Genomic DNA, 12,114 nt, shown 5'->3' on the forward strand with positions numbered 1-12,114 from the left:
TGGAAACCGGAAACCATATATGTATATATAGAAATTAAAGAAACAATATAAAAGGACTAATTTAATCCATGCTTCTTGACCGGAAACTTTATACTTGTGGGAATTCATAGTGTCACCTTCTTTATATTTTCCATGTATTAATGGAGGCATGCCTTGTTCGAAGCTTAATTCCTTGACTTCATCTAAAGTTTGCATGTTTTTTAATTCCTTGAAATGAAGATATACATACACATATAAAAACATGATCATATACTATAATCAATTGAAAACATTTTCAAATAAAAATAGATTGAATTTTAATCTAATCAAAACCAAAGTACTAAACCAAAATATTGTCTCTAACTGCAATTTTTTGCTCCTAAATCTTACCCATAAATTTAAATAAATGTACACTATTAAAGTTGTCACACCCTTTCTCCTCTCACTCTTATTCACCATCCATTTATCTCCTTCAACATCCAAATTAGCCCTAGCTTCACAAGGCAGCCTCCAAGGCGAATGGCGGCTATTACACGAAAGCATCGGCATTTCGGCCATGCACATGCAACTCCTCAAGAACAACAAACTCGTGATCTTCGACCGAACCGATTTCGGCCCGTCGAACCTCTCTCTACCGGACGGGCGGTGCAGGTCCGACCCGAACGATGAGGTTCTCGTACGAGACTGCACCGCCCATTCCATTATGTACGATATCGGGTCAAATTCTTTTCGACCCTTAACGATCCTAACCGACACTTGGTGCTCGTCCGGTACGGTCCTTCCAGACGGGACCCTCGTCCAGACTGGAGGATTCAACGACGGCGATCATGTTACACGCACTCTGGCGCCCTGCGCTCGGAAAAACTGCGACTGGAACGAGTTTCCAGACAGTCTTTCCCGGCGCAGGTGGTACGCCACGAATCAGATACTACCTGACGGGCGGATCATAATAGTTGGTGGTCGAGCACAGTTTAATTACGAATTTTACCCTAGAAATTATGGGGATGGCTCGATTAGGCTACGGTTTCTCAAAGAAGCTAGAGATGGATCGGAGAACAATTTGTATCCGTTTCTTCACTTATTACCGGATGGGAACTTGTTTGTGTTCGCTAATACGAGATCGATCGTTTTAGATTATAAACGGCACCGTGTAGTGAGGGAGTTTCCGGCCATACATGGAGGCGATTCTAGAAACTACCCGAGCTCGGGGTCGTCGGTTCTGCTTCCAATTGACGAAAACGTCACTCCGGTTAGAGTCGAGGTTTTAATTTGTGGTGGGGCGAAAAACAACGCGTACGAGCAGGCGGACCAGGGTACGTTTCTCCGAGCAAGCTCCACCTGCGGCCGCCTGAGGATCTCCGACCGACACCCGGCCTGGAAAATGGAAGCTATGCCTATGCCACGTGTCATGGGAGACATGGTGCTCCTCCCCAATGGGGATGTGATCATTATCAATGGGGCGGGCTCCGGCGCGGCGGGGTGGGAGGCCGGGAGGAATCCGGTCACCAGGCCGGTGATTTACCGACCCGACGGCGGATCTGGAAACCGGTTCTCGGTCATGGCCGCCTCAGGACGGCCGCGGATGTACCACTCCACCGCCGTCCTGATCCCCGACGGTAGAGTTTTCGTCGGAGGCGGCAATCCGCATATATATTACAACTTCAGCGGGGTTGATTTTCCGACTGATTTGAGTCTGGAATCGTTCTCGCCGCCTTATTTGTCGCCGCATTACGATCGATTGCGGCCGAGGATAGTTGAAATTGAGGAGACGCTCGGCTATACGGCGCCGTTTTTGGTTAGGTTTAGGGTGCCGGAATTTAGGAGAATGAGCGAGGTTTCGGTTAGGATAGTGGCGCCGCCGTTTAATACGCATTCATTTTCGATGAATCAGAGGATGGTGGTGCTCCGGTGGGATGAGGCTGCGTATATCGGCGGCGATGTCTATGAGGTTGCGGCTTTTGGGCCGTCGACGGCGGAGATTGCGCCGCCGGGGTACTATTTGTTGTTTTTGGTGCACTCTGGGATTCCGAGTTCTGGTGCGTGGATTAAGATTCAGTAATAATCTGGTAAACCCTTCCCAATTTATTTACAAAATAAAATATTAATATATATATAGGAGCAGCTTCATAATATGTGATTATCTTAATTTTGTAATTTGTAATTTGTAATTATATCTCATAGCAATGTATCATCGGTTCATATTTTAAAGGATAAAATTCATTTTTCACTTCTACTGCTATGAACATCCACAATTGGGCTCTCTAAATTATTTTTTACTCCAATCGTACATTTTTGGTACTCTCTAAAATAGCTCTCTAAATATTAAATTATAATAAAATATTCATTATTAACATTAAAAAAATCGAAATTTATATATTCTAATTAATAAATCGTATATAACTCTTGATTATTTTAAATTTTAAATCATGCTATCTTATCTAATATTTTATAATGTTTTTCTTTATCCAAGATATTTTATAATGTTTAATTATGTTATGAGTTTGAATTAGTTTGTTTATTTTTATATATATAAATTAATTTTTAAAACTTGATTTCATTTTCATTAAAATATTACAAATTTTATTAAAATTATCATATTTTTTATATACTGATTGATAAAGCTTGTTATTTAATTATTATTAGCATTATTATTACTATTTAATATAATATAAATGAAAAGAACTAAGAAAATAATAAAAAATGAGAAGGGAACACATGGTCCCACCATATGCATGTTAATTGTTAAACCACCGCTAACTGTGTCGAGACATCTAACAATTCTCCAAATTTGGAGAATTACAAAGAGCGGCACATTTCACCACTGCAGCACCACTCTCTCTCCAAATTTTGAAGAGTGGTAAAAATTTGACACTAACAGTGCCTTTAGAAAGGCCACTGCAGATGCTCTATGCAAAATATATTATTTATCCCTCTGATGTATAAAAAATATCAAACATGTTAACTGTTTTGCTAATTTTGTTAGTTAAACCTTTTGACCGACTCTTGCAAGGAGTTGTTGGTTTTCTAACGAAAATATTCCATTAGTTTTGGCCATTTTTCATCATAATTTTCACTCTTTTCAGTTTTTTTCCCCACTTTATTCAGTATTTTTTAACTCTTTTCAAACCTTTTTTCTTTCGTTTATGCTTAAAAAAACTGAAAAGTCGAATCAATTACAATGAAACTTTGCAGATTATGAATGCAAAAACCCATAAAAAAGAAGACTTAAAATCCCTAAAATCTAAAAGAAACTCTAAAATTGTAATGAAACCCTAATTTGAACGAATCGAAAAATTAAAACAAAGCTTTTCATATTCTAATCGCAAAACTCCCAAAAAAAGAAAACTGAGAACCCCTAAAATCAAGAAAAAGGAAAAACCTTATTTGAACGTTGGCAAAAATCGTCAACAGTCCTAGAAAGTGAAACAACCTAGAAAAACATTAAGGACCATTGACCGTAAAGAAAGTAACACCGTTAAACATGGGCTAGTCCACTCCTTTGGGAGGGTGGACTCAAGCCCACACTTAAATTATAAAAAAATTCCCATATTATTTATATATTTATTAAGTCCACCCAATATTTATTAAATAACCAACCCAATTCGAAAAAACCCTAATTATTATTAATTAGTCCATCCAAAATTCAAAATTATGCAAAAAAAACCCTTTATTTTCTTCTCTCTTTTTTTTTTTCCTATTTTTTGATTTTGTCACAAAAAAGTCCTAATTTTTTTCCAGGGCCCGAAAATTTAAGCCCACCCTGTATCACATTCCTAGACTTGCCACTGCCGTTAAATGTTTGACCACTAACCGTAAAAAAGATAGGGGGCATTTGATGTTTTTCTATACATCTGGGGCAAATGATATATTTTGCATAGTACAGGGGTGCAAAATTATTTTAAATAATCAAACTCCATGCACAATTAAAGTTTATATTTGATTATTTGGGTGCAGATTAAAACAAGGGTAAATAGCACTTAACCCCCTCGTGGTTTAGACATTTTGCACATGACCCCCTTATGGTATGAAATTAAGCACATAACCCTCTTGTGGTTTTGATATTTTGCACATGACCCCCTTATGGTATGAAATTAGGCACATAACCCCCTTGTGGTTTTCACATTTTGCACATGACCCCCTTATGGTATGAAATTAGCACATAACCCCTTGAATAGAAAACTGGAAAAGACTAAATTACCCCTATCAAGTCAAAAGTCCTTGTTTTAATTTAAAATAATTATTCTATAAAATGAAAAGCTTAATGTACTTTTTTGTAAAATGAGAAATATAATATATTATTGGGTTTTTTTTCTATTTTACAACACATATATTTTTTTAATTTAATTTTTATTTCAACTTTAGAGAATTTTTTTTATATTTTCCCAAAAGAATAAAAAAAAATGAAAACTTTGTTTCTTAAAAAAATTAAAGTTCGATAACAACTATAATATAATATATTATATAGAATAGTAATATAATAATCATAATTAATGATAATGTTAAAGATTTTCAAATTGATTTTTAAAATCGAATAAATTGTCAATCGTAAAATAACTAGTATTATATACCTTTTATTAAAAAAACACAATAATATATTATATTTCTCATTTTATAAAAAAATACATTAACCTTTTCATTTTATAAAATAATTATTTTTAAATTAAAACAAGAATTTTTGACTTGATAGGGGTAATTTAGTCTTTTCCAGTTTTCTATTCAGGGGTTATGTGCTAATTTCATACCATAAGGGGGCATGTGCAAAATTTCAAAACCACAAGGGGGTTATGTGCCTAATTTCATACCATAAGGGGGTCATGTGCAAAATGTCAAAACCACAAGGGGGTTACGTGCCTAATTTCATACCATAAGGGGGTCATGTGCAAAATGTCCAAACCACAAGGGGATTAAGTGCTATTTACCCTTAAAACAAACTTGGATGATCCAAAATAATAAATAAATAAATAAATAAATAAAAACAATTGGATAATATTTAAGTGTTTGACAGTGCATATAATTTCGATAGAATTATATTATAAACTTGTACAATGAAACCAGGCCTCAAACTACATTTCAACATATCAAACTTTGACCCCTTAAAAACCGGTATTGTACAATAACATCCCCTCCATTTACACATTAATTAATTCGAAAATTTCTTTTTTACTTGTTACTCCCTTTTTTGCCCCCCACATTCTTCTCTCTCTCTCTCTTTCCCCTTGGCCATGCATGCATGTGCCATCATCCTTCACATAATCACCATACCTAATTAATAATAAATATTAATTTAATTAATGGGGTGCAATGTCTCAAGGTTAGATGGCAACGGCGCCGCCACCTTGCCGGCCAGGCTGCTGCGGCCCCTCTTCCTCCAACGCCTCGACGATTTCAAGGCGGCCCGCAGGCACGGGGGCGGCCGCCCCCTCAAGGGGGCCGCTTCCACCCCCTCCAAGAAACAACTTCTTTTTCATATCGATGATGCTTCGCGTCATTCTTCTATTAATACTAATAATACCCCCAAACGTATGTCCATCTATAATTCTCTCGAAGATAGCATCAAAAAACCCGACCAAAAAAATCGAGAGGCTATTAATATTTATGAAAAGGATATTGAGATGAAGAAGCATATAATTAATGTGGTTGATCATGAGGAAGAAATCGTAAAGGGGAAGGGTAAAAACGACATGAAAGAAAAAACGGAAGATAAGATTATTGAGGATGATGATTTTCTAAGTGCCAACGAGGATATAAATGATGGGGAAGAAGAAGATGATGATGATGATAATGATGACGAGGATGAAGGTGATGAGAGAAATATTGGATTCCCAGGCTCGCCGAGTTTTCGAGTATATTTTGTGGATCGTGATATTGGTAAGAACATCTCGTCGATGAATATAATTAATTAATTTGTTAATTAGTTTTTAAGTATATATATTGAAATTTGTGATTGTTACTTATTGATTAGAATGGATATTATTATGAATATGTTGCAGGTAAGATAGATGCCTTCAAAGATGCAATTTCGAGTGACGATAGCGTTCCATCCAAGGTAAAATTCGTGATTATTCAACAAATTAAAGCGAAAAAACCCTTTCTTGATCTTTGAAGATCTTTGTGTGTGTGTGTGTGTGTGTGTGTGTGTTTTGTCACCTATTATTAGTAATTATTATGATAAATTATTGATTTTTTCTTATATATAATTTTTTTTAATTTGTAACATGATTTAATATATAAGGATGAAATAATATTAAAATTAAAAAATTATATAAATTATAATTTTTTTTTTAATCTAACGACATGCATCAAATGGTAATTAATTATATTATATTACGTCGTAGGAATCATCGTCGTCGTCGTTGTCATCATCATCTTCCGAGAAGAAAGAGAAGGGAGCTAGAAAAAAGAGGAGCTTTAGAAAGGTTTTGCCTAAAAATCTATTGAACGTGAAATCTTGCTACACTTGTTCTCATCACAAAAAGCAAACACCTCAACTTTCTTGATCATCCATGCATCTTATAAGTGATGATAGAAGGAATTAACATATAAGGCTATCTTTTTTTTCTTCTCAAAATTGTAAATATATATAACTATTATTAAATTAGTTAGTCTTATATTCATGTACATATAATATAATATATGTGGGAAAATCAGGCTTTTTAATTAACACGTGTTTTTTTCTTTCTCTCTCTCGACTTGTTGGAAAATAGTCGGAGCATATTAATTTTATATCAAGATAAACTTTGGTCAATCGAGTATCGGTATTGTCATATCGTCGTGCTTGGTTTACACAAGGTGTTTTTATGTGTAGAAATTGGAATTGATGTCCAAAAATTCCGAAAATTCTGATCCAAAAATTTTTAATTTCAAATTTTGTTCGAGTTCCAATTTCTCCAAAGATTTATGATCCAAAATTTTATCTCATTTCCCACTTAAAACACTATAAAAAGAACTTTTCGATCCTTCTTAGGAAAATAGGAAAACGAATAGGAAAAAACAATTAAAAGATACGAAAAACACAATAATTTTACTGTAAACATAATAAAATTGAACACATTGATCAGAGAAATATTAAAATATAATTATTATTTTATTTTTTAAGAGTCACACAGTAATATTATTGTCTAACATAGTAATCTTACTGCTATCTAACACAATAATATTATCATGTTAATAGTAATATTCATGGATTACACATTATATTATTTTATTAATAATATTAATGTATTAACAGTAATATTAATGCCAAATAACTAATTAATAATATAAAGGGGTCCATGAAGGTACCACTATTTTCTTTTTAATCGTTATGAAGGTACCACTAACGAACCCAAACTTTAATAATCATATCGTCTACAGTTCATTCGGTGCAATTTCCCTCAACTACTTGATAAGTTCCAAAACAATAGGGCATTTCGTCCGCAATGTACAAGTAACTAAAGCATCGTCAAAAACACTTCACCGTAGAGAAAAAATACATTTACAAGAGTTGTACCAACCGCAACACGTTGTTGTACTCTTGCTGTTAATTCTGAGTCTCCATCACAAAAAGTGCTGCTTTCTCCAACAATCTCCATCCAAAATCCCACCTTCAACGATCCTAGCAAATCAACCAGGTTCTCTCTCTCTCTCTCTAACGTCTCGGCGGATTATATATATTTCTACTGTTATTTAAACTAATTTGTTGCGATTGAAGCATTACATCTTGGTAGGTAGGTATGTACTTTTTGCCGGTAATTTAGTATTCGATTTTATATTTTAAGATATGATATTGAATTTGGATTTGATTTGTGCGCGATCCGGTGTCGTATTGTGTGGTATTGATCAGGGGTTTGTAATTAAAGAGAAGAAGAAGATATGTTGGGGATTTTAAGGGGAAAAGCTGCCTGCAGAGGCGTTCCTGCTTCGGTACCTTCAATTTTTATTTTTCCCCCTTTTTTGTCAGTTCATTGATTTGATTGTTCACTTATCATAATTTGAATGTGTAAGCAATTCTGTTATATGATTATTCGTTTGAAAAGGGTTTGGAGCAAGGAATTCGAGTTATTGCGTCCCGGGCTTTTTCTTCCTCAGCGAAGCAGGTAATAGATTAACTATCTTCGTATATTCGGAAATTGTGCGTTTGACAAAAACATCGATACTACTAGAAATGACTTGAAATATTATGTTTCTGAAATGTTTAGACACACTAATTATCTTCATATATTCGAGAATTGTGCGTTTGACAAAACCATTGATACTACTAGAAATTACTTGAAATTTTATGTTTCTGAAATGTTTAGACATACTACAGAATTCCCCTTTTATGAGGGGTTTTCAAAAGATCGAGCATAATTCACAAAAGTCGGCTTTTGAGTTCAGGGATGCACTATAGTTTAAGTGTTTCTATGTTAACTCAAGAATACTCGCTTATAGTTGTTTCGGCTTTTGAGAAATCCGATATGCACACTTGTTAAATGACGTTGTCGCCGTTTCTTGCAGATGACTGTACGTGATGCTTTAAATTCAGCACTTGATGAAGAGATGTCTGCTGACCCCACAGTGTTTATAATGGGTGAAGAGGTATTACGAGAGTTGTAATCCTATTAGAAGATTTTCTATTTTGGTGATCGGTTCTTTATGAGTGTATGATATACTTTGTTGACTAAATTACTGTTCTACAGGTTGGTGAGTATCAGGGTGCGTATAAGGTGAGTGTTAGTCAATTATGAATTATTTTAATTGAAATCATTTCGTAATGGGTACTAGTTTCTGATTTTCTATATATTTGTACTAGATCACGAAAGGGCTTTTGGATAAGTATGGTCCTCAGAGGGTCGTTGACACGCCCATCACCGAGGTTGGCGTTTTCTCGTGTTTGCATTAATTATTTGAATTGAATTTAGTTGAAATTATACTTTTTTAACAGTGTGACTTCCATTTCCATAGGCCGGGTTTGCTGGAATTGGAGTTGGTGCAGCGTATCACGGTCTAAGGCCTGTAATTGAGTTCATGACTTTTAACTTCTCAATGCAGGTTAAAATTCTTACCGTTACACAATATTCTGGCATCGTAGAGTTTGTGCATTGAGAAATTTCCTTTCATATTGCATCTGCATCAATTATATAAATTCTAGCGTTGAAGTTGCAGGTCCTTGTTGCCATTGGAAACCTGCGTAGTTTCTTCGTCTGTGTATTTTGTATCGAAATGGTTAACGATGAGGAAACCGGAAATGAAATAAATTCCGAGTTGTGTTTAGTTTGATGTTATGTTGTTTCTTTATGATGAATAATGTCAACTTGCATACATCAAATTGGACTGCTGTGGGAAAAATTACTTCAAATGTTTAACTTGTCTGAACTATTGTGAGTCTGTCATACTGAGAAATAATTTTGACCTGTTTGAGTAACATTTGACAACTATGTTGTCGAGCTGAAATATAAACGGAGGGAGTCTAGCTGTTATAGTTGTACTACGGAAGTGGAACATGAGTTACGATATGATCAACTTTCTTGTCCAATTTATCAACATCATTAAATTTGCGTAGATCAATATTCGATCTCGCTTGTGGTTTACTTTGTTACCTCCATTGTTATAAAGTAAGAAGGCTTAATAAATTTATTTATAGTGTTGTGTTCTAATTGATCGGGAGGAGGAATTGGGGCAAGGTGTGTGCGTGCCTTTTACATTTTAGCAACACCTTAACTTGAAATCTCCAACAAAATAACAAGAACTATTCTCAAGCATACTTTAGTACAACGAATTCAATTAATGTAACGTGGTGGAGGTAATTAACTATGTTGCTGCAGGCCATTGATCACATCATAAATTCTGCTGCAAAATCAAATTACATGTCTGCTGGTCAGATATCAGTGCCCATTGTTTTCAGAGGCCCAAATGGTGCTGCTGCTGGTGTTGGTGCTCAACATTCTCAGGTATGGATGTTTACATATTCTCATAAGGAATCTGAAACTGTGCTTCTAAAACTCGTCTTGTTGATTTATAATAAGTTCACTATCAAATTGCAATGAAGAAATTAAAAGAAGTATCCACATCAGTAACTGAAATAAAAGAAATTAAACGAACTATCTTTGTTGGTAGAATGTGGGCCAGCCAATAAATTGCTGTCATGCAACATAATGTGGTCAGGTTGACTGGTAAATTTTTAGAGCAGGTAAGTGGTTTTTTGTCTTCATTATAGGAGGGGAGTTTATGCGAGAAAGACCATTGTGGTGGGGAAATTTGTATTTCTATGTAACTTCTGCTATGAACTGTCGACGGAAAAATGTAGATCATATATGAAGTAAAGAATTAATCGATGAATACTTTTTGTAACATTTCCTGCTTGTGGAGGAGGAATTGACTTTGTATTATTTGCAGTGCTATGCTGCATGGTTTGGTGCATGTCCAGGTTTAAAGGTACTGGCTCCATATTCTTCGGAAGATGCTCGTGGTCTGCTTAAAGCCGCAATAAGGGATCCAGATCCTGTTGTCTTCCTCGAAAACGAGTTGCTGTAAGTAGTATCACCTTCATAGTTATGATCCGAAATTCATCTTTTATTTTTTGTTAACGGTTTATTTTTTTTGTGCAGATATGGTGAATCATTTCCAGTTTCAGCCGAAGTTCTCGATTCCAGTTTCTGTCTTCCTATTGGGAAAGCTAAGGTATACCGTATCCTGTAGAAAATACTGTACTCTGTGTATCGTAATGGTTATTGATTTTGAATTCGTCAATTCTATTGGCAGATAGAACGTGAAGGAAAGGATGTGACAATCACTGCTTTTTCAAAGATGGTCGGCTATGCTCTTCAGGTCTGTAGTTCAATTTAGGATGATTTGAGAATTATTTTTTATGTTTATATACCCGGGTTTTCTCTTTACTGGACTTTAGTTGTATAATACCTCTGAAAATCAAATGTCTAGAAATCCTACCGGAGTTTGTGTACAGAAATTTCTAATGTTTCATCTGTTAACCTAATATATACAGGCTGCTGACATTCTCGCCAAAGATGGAATCAGCGCCGAGGTAACCGAAACCATTCAGTTAATATTTTACGTTTTCAGACAGAGAACGAAGGCTTAGAATCTAAAAGTTTTAGCGGGGATCTTTTTGTTTATGCAGGTGATAAATCTTCGGTCAATCCGCCCTCTTGATAGGGCCACAATAAATGCTTCTGTTAGAAAAACCAATAGACTTGTGACTGTGGAGGAAGGATTCCCTCAACACGGTGTTGGCGCCGAGATTTGGTCATCCTCTTAACTGCATATCTCTCTATCTCTCTCTCTCTCACTCATCATTCTCTCTCTCTCTCATCATTAAAACTTTCTAATTAATTATGTTTTGGTCCCTGCAGTGCATCTGTTCTTGAAGAAAGCTTTGAGTATCTTGATGCAGCGGTTGAAAGGATTTCTGGTGCAGATGTACCTATGCCCTATGCTGCAAATCTCGAGAGGTTGGCTGTCCCACAGGTATGTTTGTGTGTAATTTTTTTTCCGTTTTTGTCCTTCAATAAATTTGTGCAAGTATATATATATATATATATATATATATATATATATATATATATATATATATTATTTCGATATTCGTATAATTTGAAAAGTTTTCACATCGACTATCTGATTGGGGATTTGTGTTCAGGTTGAAGACATCGTCCGTGCAGCGAAGAGAGCATGTTACAGATCGGTTCCATTGGCTGCAACTGCTTAGATTTACGCACAACTCTCCGTATATTCCTGTCTGAGAAAATTATATTCTTTAAACACCCGTGTATGGTGTCTACTTCTTCACGCCCGTTTGTTAGAATAAAAGTTCTGTTGATCCTGAGTTGACTACTAAATGCACTCGGCCCGGAAAAAAAATAATGATCTAGTTGTCTTTTTTTGGAGAATGTTTCGATCTGCTACTTGCGGAACTCTACTTTGCAATTCCATCTGTTTATTTTTTCTGACAAAGGTAACTTCAAAACAAAAGTAACTTCAAATAAACTGATTGTTATGAAAAGCGGAATAACGAAAGATTTACCATTCAACTCAGACGAGGTTCCTAATTGGATGTCGTCTATAATCAAACGTAACAATGGATATGGTACGTTTTATATTTCATTCCACTAATACGCGCTATATATGCGTACTATTTACGTCTCTATGGATTTTGATGAT

The 12,114-nt window shown here is 35.3% G+C and overlaps 3 protein-coding genes across 6 annotated transcripts; all 3 read left to right on the forward strand.

Annotated features, from left to right (window-relative positions):
* Positions 1-270: 270 nt before the first annotated feature.
* Positions 271-2,212, forward strand: LOC105974145 (glyoxal oxidase-related protein). The gene has a single exon (XM_012999216.2). It carries the CDS (start codon positions 386-388, stop codon positions 2,036-2,038), a length of 1,653 nt encoding a protein of 550 aa, XP_012854670.1. The 5' UTR covers positions 271-385; the 3' UTR covers positions 2,039-2,212.
* A 2,909-nt stretch (positions 2,213-5,121) lies between these two features.
* On the forward strand, positions 5,122-6,640 carry LOC105962954 (uncharacterized). The gene is made up of 3 exons (XM_088822933.1): positions 5,122-5,847; positions 5,970-6,025; positions 6,315-6,640. The coding sequence occupies exons 1-3, from the start codon at positions 5,271-5,273 to the stop codon at positions 6,474-6,476; spliced, it is 795 nt and encodes a 264-aa protein (XP_088679059.1). The 5' UTR covers positions 5,122-5,270; the 3' UTR covers positions 6,477-6,640.
* Positions 6,641-7,275: 635 nt separating this feature from the next.
* Positions 7,276-11,880, forward strand: LOC105962953 (pyruvate dehydrogenase E1 component subunit beta-1, mitochondrial). 4 transcript variants are annotated; one of them, XM_088822929.1, is made up of 15 exons: positions 7,276-7,589; positions 7,802-7,881; positions 7,995-8,054; positions 8,455-8,535; positions 8,637-8,663; positions 8,750-8,812; positions 8,902-8,988; positions 9,762-9,887; positions 10,333-10,466; positions 10,545-10,617; positions 10,699-10,764; positions 10,940-10,978; positions 11,075-11,199; positions 11,307-11,421; positions 11,594-11,880. In XM_088822929.1, the coding sequence occupies exons 2-15, from the start codon at positions 7,831-7,833 to the stop codon at positions 11,660-11,662; spliced, it is 1,116 nt and encodes a 371-aa protein (XP_088679055.1). In that variant the 5' UTR covers positions 7,276-7,589; positions 7,802-7,830; the 3' UTR covers positions 11,663-11,880. The 4 variants fall into 4 exon arrangements, with proteins under 4 accessions (XP_088679055.1, XP_088679056.1, XP_088679057.1 ...); XM_088822930.1 differs by having other exon boundaries at positions 7,530-7,689; XM_088822931.1 differs by having other exon boundaries at positions 7,538-7,685.
* Positions 11,881-12,114: the final 234 nt, after the last annotated feature.

The sequence above is a fragment of the Erythranthe guttata genome, chromosome 9 (assembly GCF_056151865.1).
Source record: "Erythranthe guttata isolate IM_541 chromosome 9, IM_541, whole genome shotgun sequence".
Lineage (NCBI taxonomy): Eukaryota > Viridiplantae > Streptophyta > Magnoliopsida > Lamiales > Phrymaceae > Erythranthe > Erythranthe guttata.